Source organism: Agelaius tricolor, unplaced genomic scaffold, assembly GCF_023055355.1.
Source record: "Agelaius tricolor isolate 1412-34295 unplaced genomic scaffold, bAgeTri1.0.p SCAF_38, whole genome shotgun sequence".
Classification (NCBI taxonomy): Eukaryota; Metazoa; Chordata; class Aves; order Passeriformes; family Icteridae; genus Agelaius; species Agelaius tricolor.
In genome coordinates this window covers 5,178,512-5,191,954 of record NW_027269298.1, presented here as the reverse complement: position 1 = coordinate 5,191,954, position 13,443 = coordinate 5,178,512, and the positions used below count along the sequence as shown (strand labels likewise).

The window sequence follows — 13,443 nt, the reverse complement described above, 5'->3', positions numbered from 1 at the left end:
AGGGAAGTTTTTAAATCCATCTCTTCAAGGCCAGGTGTAGAATAAGCAGTTGTGCTTCTACGTACTTAGAAAAAAATCAAAGTGTGATTTTGAGACTAATATGTTATAATAAATACCATCTGCCAGCAGTAGCACAAGACCAGAAATGCTGATGTGTTGCTGCCCTTGGATGCCAGAGCTGTGCCATGTTCCTGCAGGGGCTGTGGGATTGCCGGGTTCCCAGCAGCACAGGGCATTGAGGGGATTCTGACCCCAAACTTGAGCAGCTGGGTGGTGGTGAGCATGGTGAACATACTACAAACTGTCAGTAAAACACAGAATTTCAGCCACGAACTGGAATTTCCAAGTATGACTGGGAAATAGTTACACATTGTTGTTTGCAGCCTGTAACGTGGCATTATAGTGAACAATCTAAAATTTCAGGACTTGCAGAATTGCACTGCCTCTCTCTAAACACTTCCCACTCAGAAACCCCTCTTCAGAAGGCACATGCACGATTGAGTTGCTCTTTGAATGATACTTGATGAAGCATTCCAGATGCTGGCAGGTGTAGCTTACTGCCCTAAGTGCCCTGCCCTCGCAGCAGCTCTCGGTGCGTGCCCTGTGCCATCTGGCCAGGCCTGGGCAGTGACCCCTGTGCCAGAGCAGCAGGGACCATCTGCTGGGCTGCTCCCTCAGCCTGCTGAAGGCCCCTGTGCTCAGGGCTCACTCACCCCTCTCCAAAGGGCAGAGTAACCTGCACTTACTGCTCGGCTTAACTTGGATGTATGTGAGAGCTTATGTAGTTTTCAACAGGCAAAAGGACAAAACTCTTTCCAGGAACCTGAAATGGCTGTACTACATATGAAGAATATCTTTTTTTTAAATTTACAAAACATGTACAGTATATGGCTTGCTAGTTCCTAAATTAAGGAGACTATAGTATTAAGGTGGAAAATAGGAAGATGCAAAATAATTTTTCTTCTCTGAGCACATCAGAGGCCTGTGCAGTGTAAGGCAGAGCCTGTTGGGAGGTCTGCAGCCAGCATGTCACATGCAGCTTTCTGAGCACTGCTGCGAGAGCCAGGCAAGATGATAAATTAATGTGTAGGTGTTCTAGGCAGTAAATGCCTTGGTAATCCAGTGGGGAGTAGGACAGGAACAAGCCAGGGCATTGCTGAATAAATCTGTAATTGTGTTTGTTGCTGTTCTCAGCTATGGCTGGTGTTTAACATGGTGAACTAAAGCTGCTGCTTTGAGTAGCTACACCAAGGAGGCTCAGGGTGGTATGGAAGTATGGCAGCAGGATTTAGTCAGTGTGGTGCAGTGTCTGCTCTCACATTCTGTAAAAATGGTCTGCTGAAGTGTTTACTTTTGTTTGTGGTTTGCCTAATTAGAGCAGAACTTTGCACTTTCAGTGTAAACAGTGGTCCTCAGGGAACTGCCTGCTGCCCCAGAATTGGGAATTGCAAGAATGTGAAAGGCAGGATTTGGGCTGGCAGCAAAGCCTGGCGTGGGCTGGAGTTGTGCTTCTGGGGCTGTGTTCTGTGGTTAGGAATGCAGACTTGTAGTGTGCATTTATTGGGTCTTAGAGCTAAACAAGAGTTACAGAATATATCATTATGTGGGACCTACGAGCACCAAAATCACAGAGATGGAGACTGAGCTGCTTGGCTTGGGTGTTGGTGGTGATGTGCTGAGAGGGAGATCAAGCCCAAAGAATGCATCTTGGCTTTACCTAATCTTAGGTTAAAAATGACCCTGGTTAGTGCAAGATGGTTTTCTCCTGGTTTGAGTCCTGGAAAGGTGGATCCTTTCCAAAACACAGAGGGCAATCTGGCGTTTGTTTTTGATCACGTTCTGACTTTGAGGGTTTTCACTGGCAGACACAGGCAGGAAGTTCTGTTTCTTCTTTCACTGCTAGAAAATAAAGCTTTGGAGCGCCTTGTGCTTAAAGACACTTGTTTCTGATGCTGCTCCAGATCAAATTCCAGCAGCTTGCCAGCCTTTGGAAGAGGATCTCTCTTCTGATCAGGAATCTTTTGAAGGTTCACTGGCCACAGATGGGAGATCATCATGTCCTTTCATTCCACAGTAATGCTCTGCATACAGTTTAAACCTGGTGTAATTTAGACTTTCTTTGTGCTGGAAGTTGCTCTGAATTGATATTCTCAAACCATCACAAGTTATAAATTACTAATATGACTGCTGAGAAAAGTAGATCTACAGATAATGTGTATGACAGAAATACTTTGAGAGGGGGAAGCTGATGCTGTTAAAATTACCTGCTCCTCAAAGCAGCTTCCTCGGGTGACTGAAGACATGCGTATTCAATTTCAGTGTAAATGAAAGTTTTCAAAGTAAAACCTTCTCAGTAACATGCACATCACATCTTTCTCATTTTCACTTTCCCATTAGCTACAGATGTGGAGCAGATGAGTTCCTCCTCTCCTGTCCTCCCTGTGAACTCCGTGGGCAGTAAGTACCCCTTTTCTTGCCATGTGGGACGGGGTAGAATTTCTGAGGTAATCCAGAGATGTGAATTGATACTCCATGGTAGAGACTTGGAGAAGTTTTACAGCTGATGCTTATTTATGGAAGTGGGGATTCCCACAGCTGAGAGCTGATGAGGTATTTCTCACTAAAATAGCACAGACCAGGTCTGTACATCACTATTTACACCAGCAGAATGCAGGCTGAGTAAGATCTGTTGCCACCAGAGATATCTCAGTGAAGGAGATGCCTGCATAAGTGATAGAAACCCCTGAGGTGATGTAAATTATGTTGACATGGGAGTCTTTTTCTATAGTGTTTCATTATAACACTTGAAAATCTATAGCCTGAAATTTCTCATGAAACTGAGAGCAGTTGGTGAAATACTCCTCAATTTCAGGGTAATTCTGGGCCTGTAACTTTCTGAGACTTTGAAAACCTGAGCTGCTGGACACCTAAAAAAGGAGGAATTCAGAATTCCTTGTTAACACTCCATCTAGTGGCATTTGCTGTGCGGAGGGACCAGTCGGTGGGAATCCACTAGATGGCAACAGGCCCTTGTCAGACTGGTGGGACTGGGAAACCGCGTCCTTCACAGGGCTGAGAACCCCTCACTGAGAGCAACTTTTCATCTCATTGTTTGGGAACTCTGCGGATTTTTCAAATGTGGCAGACTTTGAACTGGCAGCTCATTTCAAAGTAATGCTCAGATGTTCACAACTGCTAAAAGCCTCCCAGAGCCAGGACACGGTCCTTTCCACGTGCCTTTGTGCTGGTGGACTTGCACTGACTTTTATTGGAGAACTGTGGTTCCTGTGTGATGGGAGTGAAAATCTGGATCCTTCCTTTATAGTGAGAGCAGCCCTGTGGAGTGCATGCATGGTAGGCTCTGAGCTGTGAACATGTGTGGAGTTATTTGCCTGGTGATTATTAAAACACATCTTTGTTGGTATCTAGCTAGGCTTTCATGCAGTTTATCACTTTTATATGGAAACAGGTAATTTCACATGCATATGTAGAATAATTTGTCATCTAGAGACATGTACAGTTCATGATGATATATTGGCTAATACTCTGTTGAACCTTTGTGGCCTGACACAGCTCATATTTACTCTTATGCATTGACAGGTATTAAAACATAACTAAATTTCCCATAGTATTCTCCCAGCAGAACATTTCTGCAGAAAAAGGGCAGGGCTGTCCAACGTGAGCTGACTGACCCTCCTTCCCCCTTAAATAACTGTATGTTACTGCCAGTGTGCATTTGTCTAGCTACAGCTTTCATGTCTGTTATCTTTTGCTAAAATGAAAAATGCTTGTCTGTTCCCGATGAAGACATTTATATAAACTTTTGATAAACTAAATAAACCGAGCTCCTTGAGTTCTTTTGATGTCTCCCTGTCTCTCGATCACCGCTCAGCGCTGGTGGCCACTGCTCAGTCAGGACCATGGGCCAGCCCTCGTGGCCTCTGCTGGGGATGGGTGAGCCCTGGAGCTCCTGCTGGGCAGGTCCCCACTGTGCCCAGCCATCCCCTGGCTGTGGTGGCAGCACTGAGTGGGCTGTGCTCGGTGTCACCCTGATGTGCCCCAGGCAGGCACATCTGCGGGGTGCTGCCTCTGCTAGGCAGCAAACAGTTGCTGACACAAACATCTGAAGCTTCCCAAGCATGGATTTAAAAACATTCTGAACGTGCCTGTCTTTCCTTAGTTTTTTCCCTTGCTGTCTTCCTTGCCAAAATTAAAGCAAAAAAAAAAAAATCTGGAGGATTTCTTACAGCCAAGTAGGAACCCAAATTTTAATCCTATTTGTACATGCAGAGCATTTGAGAGGTGTGGAATGTGTGCTCAAGCCTTTGGCTTGTTGTGCATTGGCAAACTGGGGTAATGGCCCCTTTACTGTAATTTCCCCTGTTTGTCTGAAATGTCTCATTCAGAGTAATTGCAGTGAATTATTTTCACATGTCCTCGCAGTAAAGATGAACACCTCTGTCAGGGCTTCTGTATTTTCTACTTTCATGCAGGTATACATGAGGAAAACCAGTTGGTTGAAATATCTATTTAAAATAACACAAAAGTCCTTTCTTGTACATCATGTAAGATGTCTCTGGAAATAATCCAAATTGTGCACTCTCACTTCCGAATGAGTCTGCCAAGCATGCTGAAAATTTTGAGATTTCAAAGGCAGAATGTCAAACTGCATCCAAAATGAGTCATTTGTCTTGTTTTCATAATGTTAAAACAATCTGGCAGGCATGCTTTGGGGCTGCTCACTGTTACCCTGCTGTGGTAAATTCCCTGTACCAAGCCACCACACTTACCCGAGCTGTCGGTGAAGTGCTCGCTGTGGGTGACTGAAAAGGGCTCTTGGCTATCAGACCCAGGGAGAGGGCAGAGTTTTCCTAAAATTCCACTTTTGCAAAGTTCAGTCTGTTTAGTGCGTAGTTTTTGAACTGAACAAGTTTAAGTCTTTGAACAGAGCAAGCAGATATATTTTGAATATTCACCAAACTGGAGTTCAGAAGTCTTTGGTGAGTTGTTCTGACTTGAGCTGTACGGAGGGACACGGTTCCTGTGGGATAGCAGCACAGCATGTCTGAACAGGCTCCTTCAGGATAATCCTGTGAGCAACTGGAGGCGCAAACAAGGCGTAGGAGAAGTGCTTGGAGCCTTTACTGCCCAGGGGATTGACTGACACCACTGCTGAGCAGAGGGAGATCCACCATCCCTGCTCTGAGTGCCCCACAGGAGCCTCCTCCCTTTCCTGCCCACGCTGTCCAGAGACAGGGGCATTTCTGGAACAGGTATGTCACGCCAGTCATGCAGGAATACTTGGAGGGCAGCTTGAGAGGCTGCTCCTGTGTCTCAGGGCAGTGTCAGTCTGTCTGCCATGCAGAGAGGTGTCTGCTCCTCCCTGCACAGCCACAGAGCAGGCAGGTCCCTGCTGCCCCAGGCAGCCAGCTCCAGCTCCTCACCTTTCCAGCTGGCCCTGCCCACCACAGCCCTGAAGAATGTTCTCTGCAGCAGTACCTTAAAGCACTGTTTGCTGCTTTGCTTCCTCCCATTCTCACCCCTGTCAGTCCAAAGCCCCACAGTTCAGTCCCTTTTCATCTCTCACTGGTCACTTTGTAGGACCAGTGCTGTTCCATAGCTTGGCTCACTCAGGAGGAAGTTTAATTTCCTATAACCTGGTAAAGCTGTAGATTTATGCTTTACTGATAGATTTACCAATTGGATGTCACTTTTATTAAAACTGAACTAGTTCCTCAACTGTTGTGCTCCTTTAAAATCCCTGTGCATTTCTTGATTAGCACTTAGATTTGCTCATGAAGGAGCTGGATGATGTGTCCTGAACTCCTCTGGTGGGACAATGGCTCAGTCTTACACAGTTTTGGGAGGCAGAACTTGGATAGGGCATTTCTTTGGCAGAGGTGTCACTTTTCCTGCTGGACAGGCCACGTGGCCATCAGAGCAGGAGGTCCTTGGCTGGCTGGTCCGCAGTTTGCATTCATTGATCAGTGAGTTGATAGCAATGAAAACCCACCGACAGCAATGAATGTTGATTGCAGCCATTAGATGCTGAAGATGCCACGGCAAGGTGATGGTGCTGTCACTCCAGAGCAGCCCAAGACAAAATTCCCTGGCACCTGCTTTGGGTCTTGCCTTATTCAATGGATTCTGCAGTCCCTGGACAGGCAGAACAAGTGCCTGCACCCTTGTCAAGGCTCCTGCTGCCAGAGCCTGCAGTCCTGGGCAGCCAGCTGGGCTGGAGAAGGTTCCACGTGGGTGCCACTGAGGTGCCCAAGCCCCTGGCTGGTGTGCCTTGGAAACAAAGGCTGCTTCCCTTCCTGCCTGGCTGCAGGGTGACAGCCTGAGCCCTGGCAGCAGCTGAGCCGCTCCTCGCCCGGTGAGCAGCTGCTGGAATCAACTGCAGGTTCCTGGGAGCAATGAACTGACATTCCAAAGCTTTCTCCAGCAAAGCTCAAGTTGCCAGCCCAAATGGAAAGGTTTCCCTCCTGATCTGGCCTATATTCTGCTATTTTCAATATATACCATGCTCAGATTTGTTTCCAAGTGTCCCATATGGTGTGGATACGTTCCTGCTTTTGTGCTGCCCATACAAAACCTTCCATTGATCTCTTATACTCTGTTCTGCAGAAACTCTGTGCTAGTATAAAGCTTTAATTCTTTTTTTTTTTTTTTTTAAGAGAAAACAAGCATTTCTTATACACCAATTCACTTTTAGAGAAAGCAGAACTGGAAAAACTCAACCTCTGTAGCTCTTAATATAATCTGTAAATCATGACCTGCTAATGGCAACCACATGTGAAATCTCTGAAGGTTCAGGCTCTCCATTGAACAGAGGGTTTGTGATAAACCTCAAGGTACAGTCAACGGTCGATGGTTTTTTCTAGTTCTCAAACTCACCGACAGCGTTGAATGTTCACTGAAGCTATCCAAAGATGGCTGTGCACATGCACTGTACAGATTTTCCATGCATATGTTTTCCATAGACTGGCAGTGGAAACACTGCTGAGGACTGCACATTCTTTATTGTAAAGCCTTAAACTGCAAAGTATTTTAATTACGGAATGGAACCTCGAGGACTAATGAATTGCAGAAGTGTAACACTCTGGTTATGGATGCTGAGTTCACTCAGTATTTCTTAAACCAGCTTTGAATATATTGGAGTTGCAGTTGTGGAAAAGCCTTTTCTCTTGTGGATATGCAGGTTCTCAATAGGAGCACTAAGGATGTTTATAATGATTCAGATTTCTTTATAAAGTTCACTTGGAAAAAACTGGGGGTGGGTGCTCACCCACAGTGCTGAAACAACAAAAGTGAGAGAAGGGGATCTACTTAGTGGAGTAATAATGTCTGTGTTTCCACAGCTCCTGTCCCTGCTCTTCTTACCCTAAAAAGGGGTTTAGTCTCTTTAAATCTCTATATTGCATCTAATTATCTTCACCTTTTCCACTTGGCTTGCATGGTTCCAGAGGGATGACTTATTTGCAGTTTGTTTGTTAAAAAGTAAATGTGCTGCTGTATCTGAAATAACTTTGCTGTGAGTGCAGTGGAGCCTACAGAGTCAGTGGGGATAATTTACTGCTTAAATGCTGGAAACTTGCTTTAAATTCAGAGTATTTTCTCTTGTTGTAGGGAGCTAACAGTTTCTCTCAGAATATCCTGAGCTGATACATGTAATTTAACAGTAAGTGTATTGTCTACTAAAGTACTTGAAGCAAACTTGCTCAGGAATACAGATTGTAGCCTGCACTTAAACTGATTGATTTTAATGGAATCATTAAACATCAGCTGATACTGAAAATCAAAAGAATTCTCCAAAAATTAGTCTCACCTTTTTCTTGCCATCATTTGGAGTAGGAGCTGGTGGAAAGAACAAAGACAATTTGAATTAATCACAAGCAGTGCTCAGCCTGGAGTGTTAAGCCTCAGGAGTGTCCCAGTGTGAAGGGTGACTACATGTGGTAGGTATAACATAAATCAAGGAAACTCACTTCAAGTCAAGCACGAAATTTTGGTTTTAACAAACCAAAACAGTGTGTTTATATTTAAATGACATTGTGAGAGAGGCTTTTTTCTCAATTTACTACTTCTTCCTCCTTTACCCCTCCAGTGACCTTCAAGGTAGGAACTTTCATCTTCTTGTTTCACAATTTCAGAGCCGAGTTCCTACTGTAAGTTAAACTGTACATGTTATTTCTATATCCTGGCTGCACACTCCTTCCTCTTTGCAAAGTTCAAAGCTCTCCATCAGATTTTTTGGACAAACTCTGAAATTATAAAATAGCTCTCTGGAAACTGTAATGGGCAATATGTGCAAGGCACACTCCAAAAGTGATGGTCTGCATGAACCTTCAACATACCTTCCTTTCCCTCAGACTTCTTTCACCTAGGAAGCACTGAAACTAGACCTGACAGCTGCCACCTCTACTGTAATTCCTTAATTATTATTTTTTGTTGTGAAAAAGCATGGAGTGGACCCTCCCCAGATGCTGACAGGGGTCCCTGAGAGCCAACTCTGTTCTCTCATGAACACCTTGTAAGCTGGGGTCCCTGTAAGGCCACCAGGCAGGAGGCAGTGCCTGCTGAACGAGACCTTTTCTATTAATTAAAGTATTGAACACTGGGAGAAACACAGTGGTTAACCTGTTTGTAAGAGGTAACTGTTCAGGACTGAGTTAATTTGGTGCATGTTTCTTGTGCTCTTTGTATTTATGGGGCCTGAACAATTCTTACACCCTAATCCAATCATTCTACTGGCTCCTCACAATAAGGCTTTTATTTAGCAGGGCAGGAATCCCAACAGCACTGCCCTAAAGTATCACTAAATAAATTTTACATATGCATCTGGTAGTAAAACAGCTTCCCTTTTCCTCCCACCCTGTGCTGTAGCTGTGACTCTCATGAGGGAGGTGTGTGACCCCAGTGAAGGAAACTGGGGCCAGGATTGTCCTCAGCACATGACAGAGTCCTCCTGCCTGCCTGGGGCATCCACAGAAATGCCATGTGCAAGCACATTTGCTTTGTCCTGGAACAAGCTTTAATTGTATTATAAAAATGTGTTTTCTTTGTCGAGGTAAATGACTTCAGCAGGGTAAGCATGCAAATACCCCTTGGGGAGACAAGAGCATGGAATTGCTGCCAGTAATTTTAGTTATTGCTGTTTCACTGAAATTGGGGTGAGTGTTTAACTGCACTCAGATTCAGCAGTCTTCTACAGTGAGCACTGGAGGTTATTTTTAACTGTCCAAAAATTCCTTGGGACTACTACTTGACAAGTCTGGGGGCTACATAAAACTGGGGGACAAAGTCACCAATCTGTTCCATTTGCCCTTTTAGAACACAGTGCTGTGGTGATGATCCTAGAGAAAAGGGATGCAGAGCTCTTCTGGGACCTGGGAGAAATGCTGTTAGTACCAGTTTCCAGCAATTTAGGGAGGACTGATCAAGTTCTTTTAATCTCATTCTAAGTTGACAAGCCTGCTTGGGATGCAGCATAGCCTGGACTTTTGTAAGGTGTTTGACTTAATACCAAATGACAATTTAAACTGGTATGATACAAATTTGCTGTGGCAAATGTTAAAAGGATTAACAAATGACAAATGGGGAGGTCTAAAAGCAATTCCTAGTGGGAACTTGATTCAGTTGGTGCAGCCTTAGAATGACTTGGCCACATCCTAGAGCATGGCTTTAGGCCTGGGGGAAACACAGTATATCCCATATTAGCAGGTTTGGGGTTTGGACAGAAGAGTGACACAGATTTGGATCTCTGGATAAATCAAGTGCAAGTGAATGCTTTGGTCCAGCTGAATGCAGAGTTCCATGTTTGGGAACAGGGAATACAGACCATGTGTGAGGATACAGGGCTGGGCCCATGAGCAGTTCTTGCCATGGAGATAATTAACTGCATGTGTGTGCACAATCTGACTCCTACTACTGTGCAAACAATGAAATACTGAGCAGCAGCACAGGCTGGTGCATCTGCATCTAGTTCTCCTGAAAGTGCTGAAAGGATGGAGGCTTTAGCCAGTTCTGGCACAGGCTGCCATGAAGACATCACTGAGCTGAGCAGGTTTCTCAGAGTTCTCAGTGGAGAGAATTAAAGACTGTCACCAGGAAAATAAGGTTCTCTGAGGCAAACCAGTGAAGGTTCAGGAGTTCTGTCATGTCTCCTGACATCTTCACCTGCACAGCTGAGGCAGTTAGAGCACAGCAACCCTGCCCTGGCTTTGGGAATGGGTCTGGCTCCACAGCAGGGAAGCAGAACCTTGGCAGTGGGTGTTAGCAGGGAAAAATGGTTTGAGTCTTCAGAAACTCAAGGCACCAACTTGTGTTTCAAGAGCATATGAAAGAGCAGAAAGCTTTTTTGACCTGTTGGGATGTGATTTTGCAAGAAAATTAGACATTCATGCTTGAAAAGGGTAGGCTAAGGCTCAGCAAGTGATTTCAACTGAAAAGTAAAATAAAATTTTTTTGGTTATGATTTTTTTCCCAAATATTTTAAAATAAGGCATTTATGAGTGAGCTGCTCTGAATGTTCTTGCAATGTGACATCCCAGCTTGAGTATTGCCATGCCCTTTGTTGTTTTAGGTGCTTCACCAAACTCTTTCTGAGCTATCAAAATGGTGAAATAGATGGATTTTTTAAAGTGAAACTTGTTCTATGTTTCTAGAACAAACACACAAGCTCTCAGAATCAAACTCTCCACCTCCTGTGACCTCCTAAAGGAGGTAGTTGTCAAATTTGAGGCTGGAAGACACAGCCATGGGCAGGGGCTTCCTTGCTGACCTACTTAGCCAGGAGTGACAGGATTAGATCCAGCTCACTGTCCTGTGCAAGTGAAGGGATCAGCACGTGATGTCCCCAGCCCTGCCTGCCCCACACCCATTCCCCAAGGACTGAGCCCAGTCCCACCCAGGCAGGCTGGGGAGGGCACCAGGAGCTCCTTCAGCCCTGCAAGAGCTTCCCAGCACCCAAGGGTGGTGGCAGGGATGGGTTTGGAGCTCCATTTATGAACTGCTTGTACCTGGCCTGAACAAAATGACCTCAGCCCAGGATGTCTCAGTAATGGTGTCGTCATCTCATTTCACAGAACTTCAGAAATTGTCTTTGTTGGGGAAAAAACTACTTTGGATGTCTGGGACCACTACTGAATTGCAGCTGTTGGCTGTAATCAATAAAGCAGTTCTGACTCTTAAAATCAAACCAGTGGCTAATGGATGTTTGGAGAACGCTCCAAGGAGGAGAAGCTTGCCTATTTCCTGCTAATCATCTCCTGTCTTCCACACATTTTTCAACACACAGACTCCTGGAGACAGACTTCTGTGCGTTCAGCCACCAGGAATGCATTTTTCTTTTCATGAATTTGCACAGCTTCCCTGTGAACTTTTATCCCCTGTCTTTTAAGATAACATTTGTTGCCACGAGGATGATTGGCTGTGTTAGATCCATCACTTTTAATGGAGAGGAATCTCAGGTGTCCTCCTGATGGATTCCTGCAGCTGCACTATGGCTGGGCACATCTAACGCTGGGTAAGCAGCTTTGTGAGATATAAATAACCTTGTCTTTTCTGCTGTATTAAACATGCTCACAGGTCTTCATCACTGAGGACTGCACTGCTCCAGACCCAGGATGTGCTGCATTTATGGTGGTGGTGAATTTAGGATAAGTGCTTCTTCAGAAGGTCCCCCTGTGCTGACTGCTCTTCTTGGCTGGCAGCTTTGTGTCTGCGAAGATCAAAAGATTTCCCATTAGCTGTGAATTCAGGCATAGTTCCTGTGCCTGTTTTGGGAAGGAGAGAGATGATCCTAACTGCAGATGATTCTGTTACTGAGATTGTTTTCCTCCTTTTAGCTTTTTAGAAATTGCTGGCAGAGTCATCAGTCTGACAGTTTTCACAAAAATCAGTTCCTGTGTGGCAGAGCACTGCCCTGTTGTGCTGAGGTTGGAAGGAGCTGGACTTGCTCTTTGCCCGGGCAGGGAGGGCAGGAAGCACTGGTTCTCCTGCTGCTGAGGTTCCCTTGTCATTGTTTCTGCATGGATAATGTAGCTGGATGATGTCAGAGAACCCTGGGTTTGGAGTGAAGGTCTCCTTGGCTTTGGTGGGCAGTGCATGGGTGGGCTCACCCCAGCACGATGCCTGCCCCTGCATGTGTTTCACAGCAATCACTTCAGTTTTCCCATGTGGGATACTGAAGGTGTGCCCAGAACCTGCTCTTGTAATGGGCAAACATGGGGAAAATATGGTTCAAAGTAATGGAGAGAAAATCTGAGGTCTGTTTTGTTGAGATGGCTTCCTGTGACTTCAGACCAGGGACGTGACCCCCATGGAACTGCTGCCGTGTGTCCCTCTTCACACACTGATCATGCACAACACTAGAAAAATACAGAGTTTTTAAAAGTATGGTAATTGGGACTTTTATATTTGATTCCCTGTTTGGAATATTAGCAATTCCATATGGATAAAGCTTAGGTTATCTGCTTGGGAAGCAGTATGGATGGAGAAGGATCAAATGGAGGATTTGCTTTTCATAATCATAATGTCTCCTTGTGATTAGTTGATAACTGTCTCTTTGAAGATAATTAGTTCCTGGTTTTCATCTTTATGATCCAGCAATTCTCATCTGATAGACTTCAAGATTTGAAGTTCTTCTCAGAAGAAATACCTGTAAAATCTCACTCTCTTTTTGGCTCAGTTTTGGCAATGTGGCACCTCCGGGTCAGTTTTATGCTGCCACCCTGTAAGACTCCATTTCACAATACACTCACTGCAATAAAGATTTTACTTCCAGTAACTGTACAGAACTGAAGCAAAGGAAATGACATTATGATGACATTGTAATGAGCAGGAAAAGGAATCCTTACGTGGCTTTCTCCCATCCTCCTCGCAAAGGTCATGAGATTTCTTCTCCCTTGCCCACATCTGGCTTAGCTGGAAGTGTGTTATTCTTTCCATGAGGGGTGTCCTCCTTGAGCTGAGCGGGTGCTGCCACACAGGACGAGTGCCCTGATCTCACTGAGCCTCTGCAAGGTCCTGCTCCCATCTTGTGGCTGTGGTCACTCCCAGTGAGCCCCAGCAGTACCACATGGCTTGGATGGACTTGCTCTGGGCTGACAGGGAGACATCACACCCTCAGCACGCTCCCATCCACACCACAGATGGATTTCCTGTGCTTCCTTGCTCTTTTTTCCCAATCTCACACCAAATTCATTCAGCCTTGTTTACTGAATGGTGGTCTGAACATGCAGTGTTGGCTTCAGAGCTTCAGCTGTGTTTCTGTGAGACTTTCCTCCCACTGTGTGTGGCTCAGCACATCTTGAACTGCTCCTTCAGGTGCTAACATTTAAAATAGAAGTGTCTTCAAAGACTTGTAGAACTAACTGTGATTTGGGGGTAAAAAAAGAGGCGGTCTCTTCTATCTGGTTACCAGGCAAATATTCCTTGGAA

At 45.1% G+C, this 13,443-nt stretch overlaps 2 protein-coding genes across 3 annotated transcripts in view; one reads left to right on the top strand and one right to left on the bottom strand.

The window, feature by feature from the left end:
* Nucleotides 1–13,443, top strand: part of NR6A1 (nuclear receptor subfamily 6 group A member 1) — a 71,751-nt gene that overhangs the window by 9,781 nt on the left and 48,527 nt on the right. For both annotated transcript variants that reach the window (XM_071454420.1, XM_071454419.1), the window contains exon 2: nucleotides 2,398–2,457. In XM_071454420.1, the coding sequence (XP_071310521.1) occupies nucleotides 2,398–2,457 (60 nt within the window). The remainder of the gene's footprint in view (nucleotides 1–2,397; nucleotides 2,458–13,443) is intronic.
* The window catches only part of OLFML2A (olfactomedin like 2A), a 38,218-nt gene that overhangs the window by 17,690 nt on the left and 7,085 nt on the right, over nucleotides 1–13,443 (bottom strand). The gene's annotated exons all lie outside the window — the stretch shown is intronic.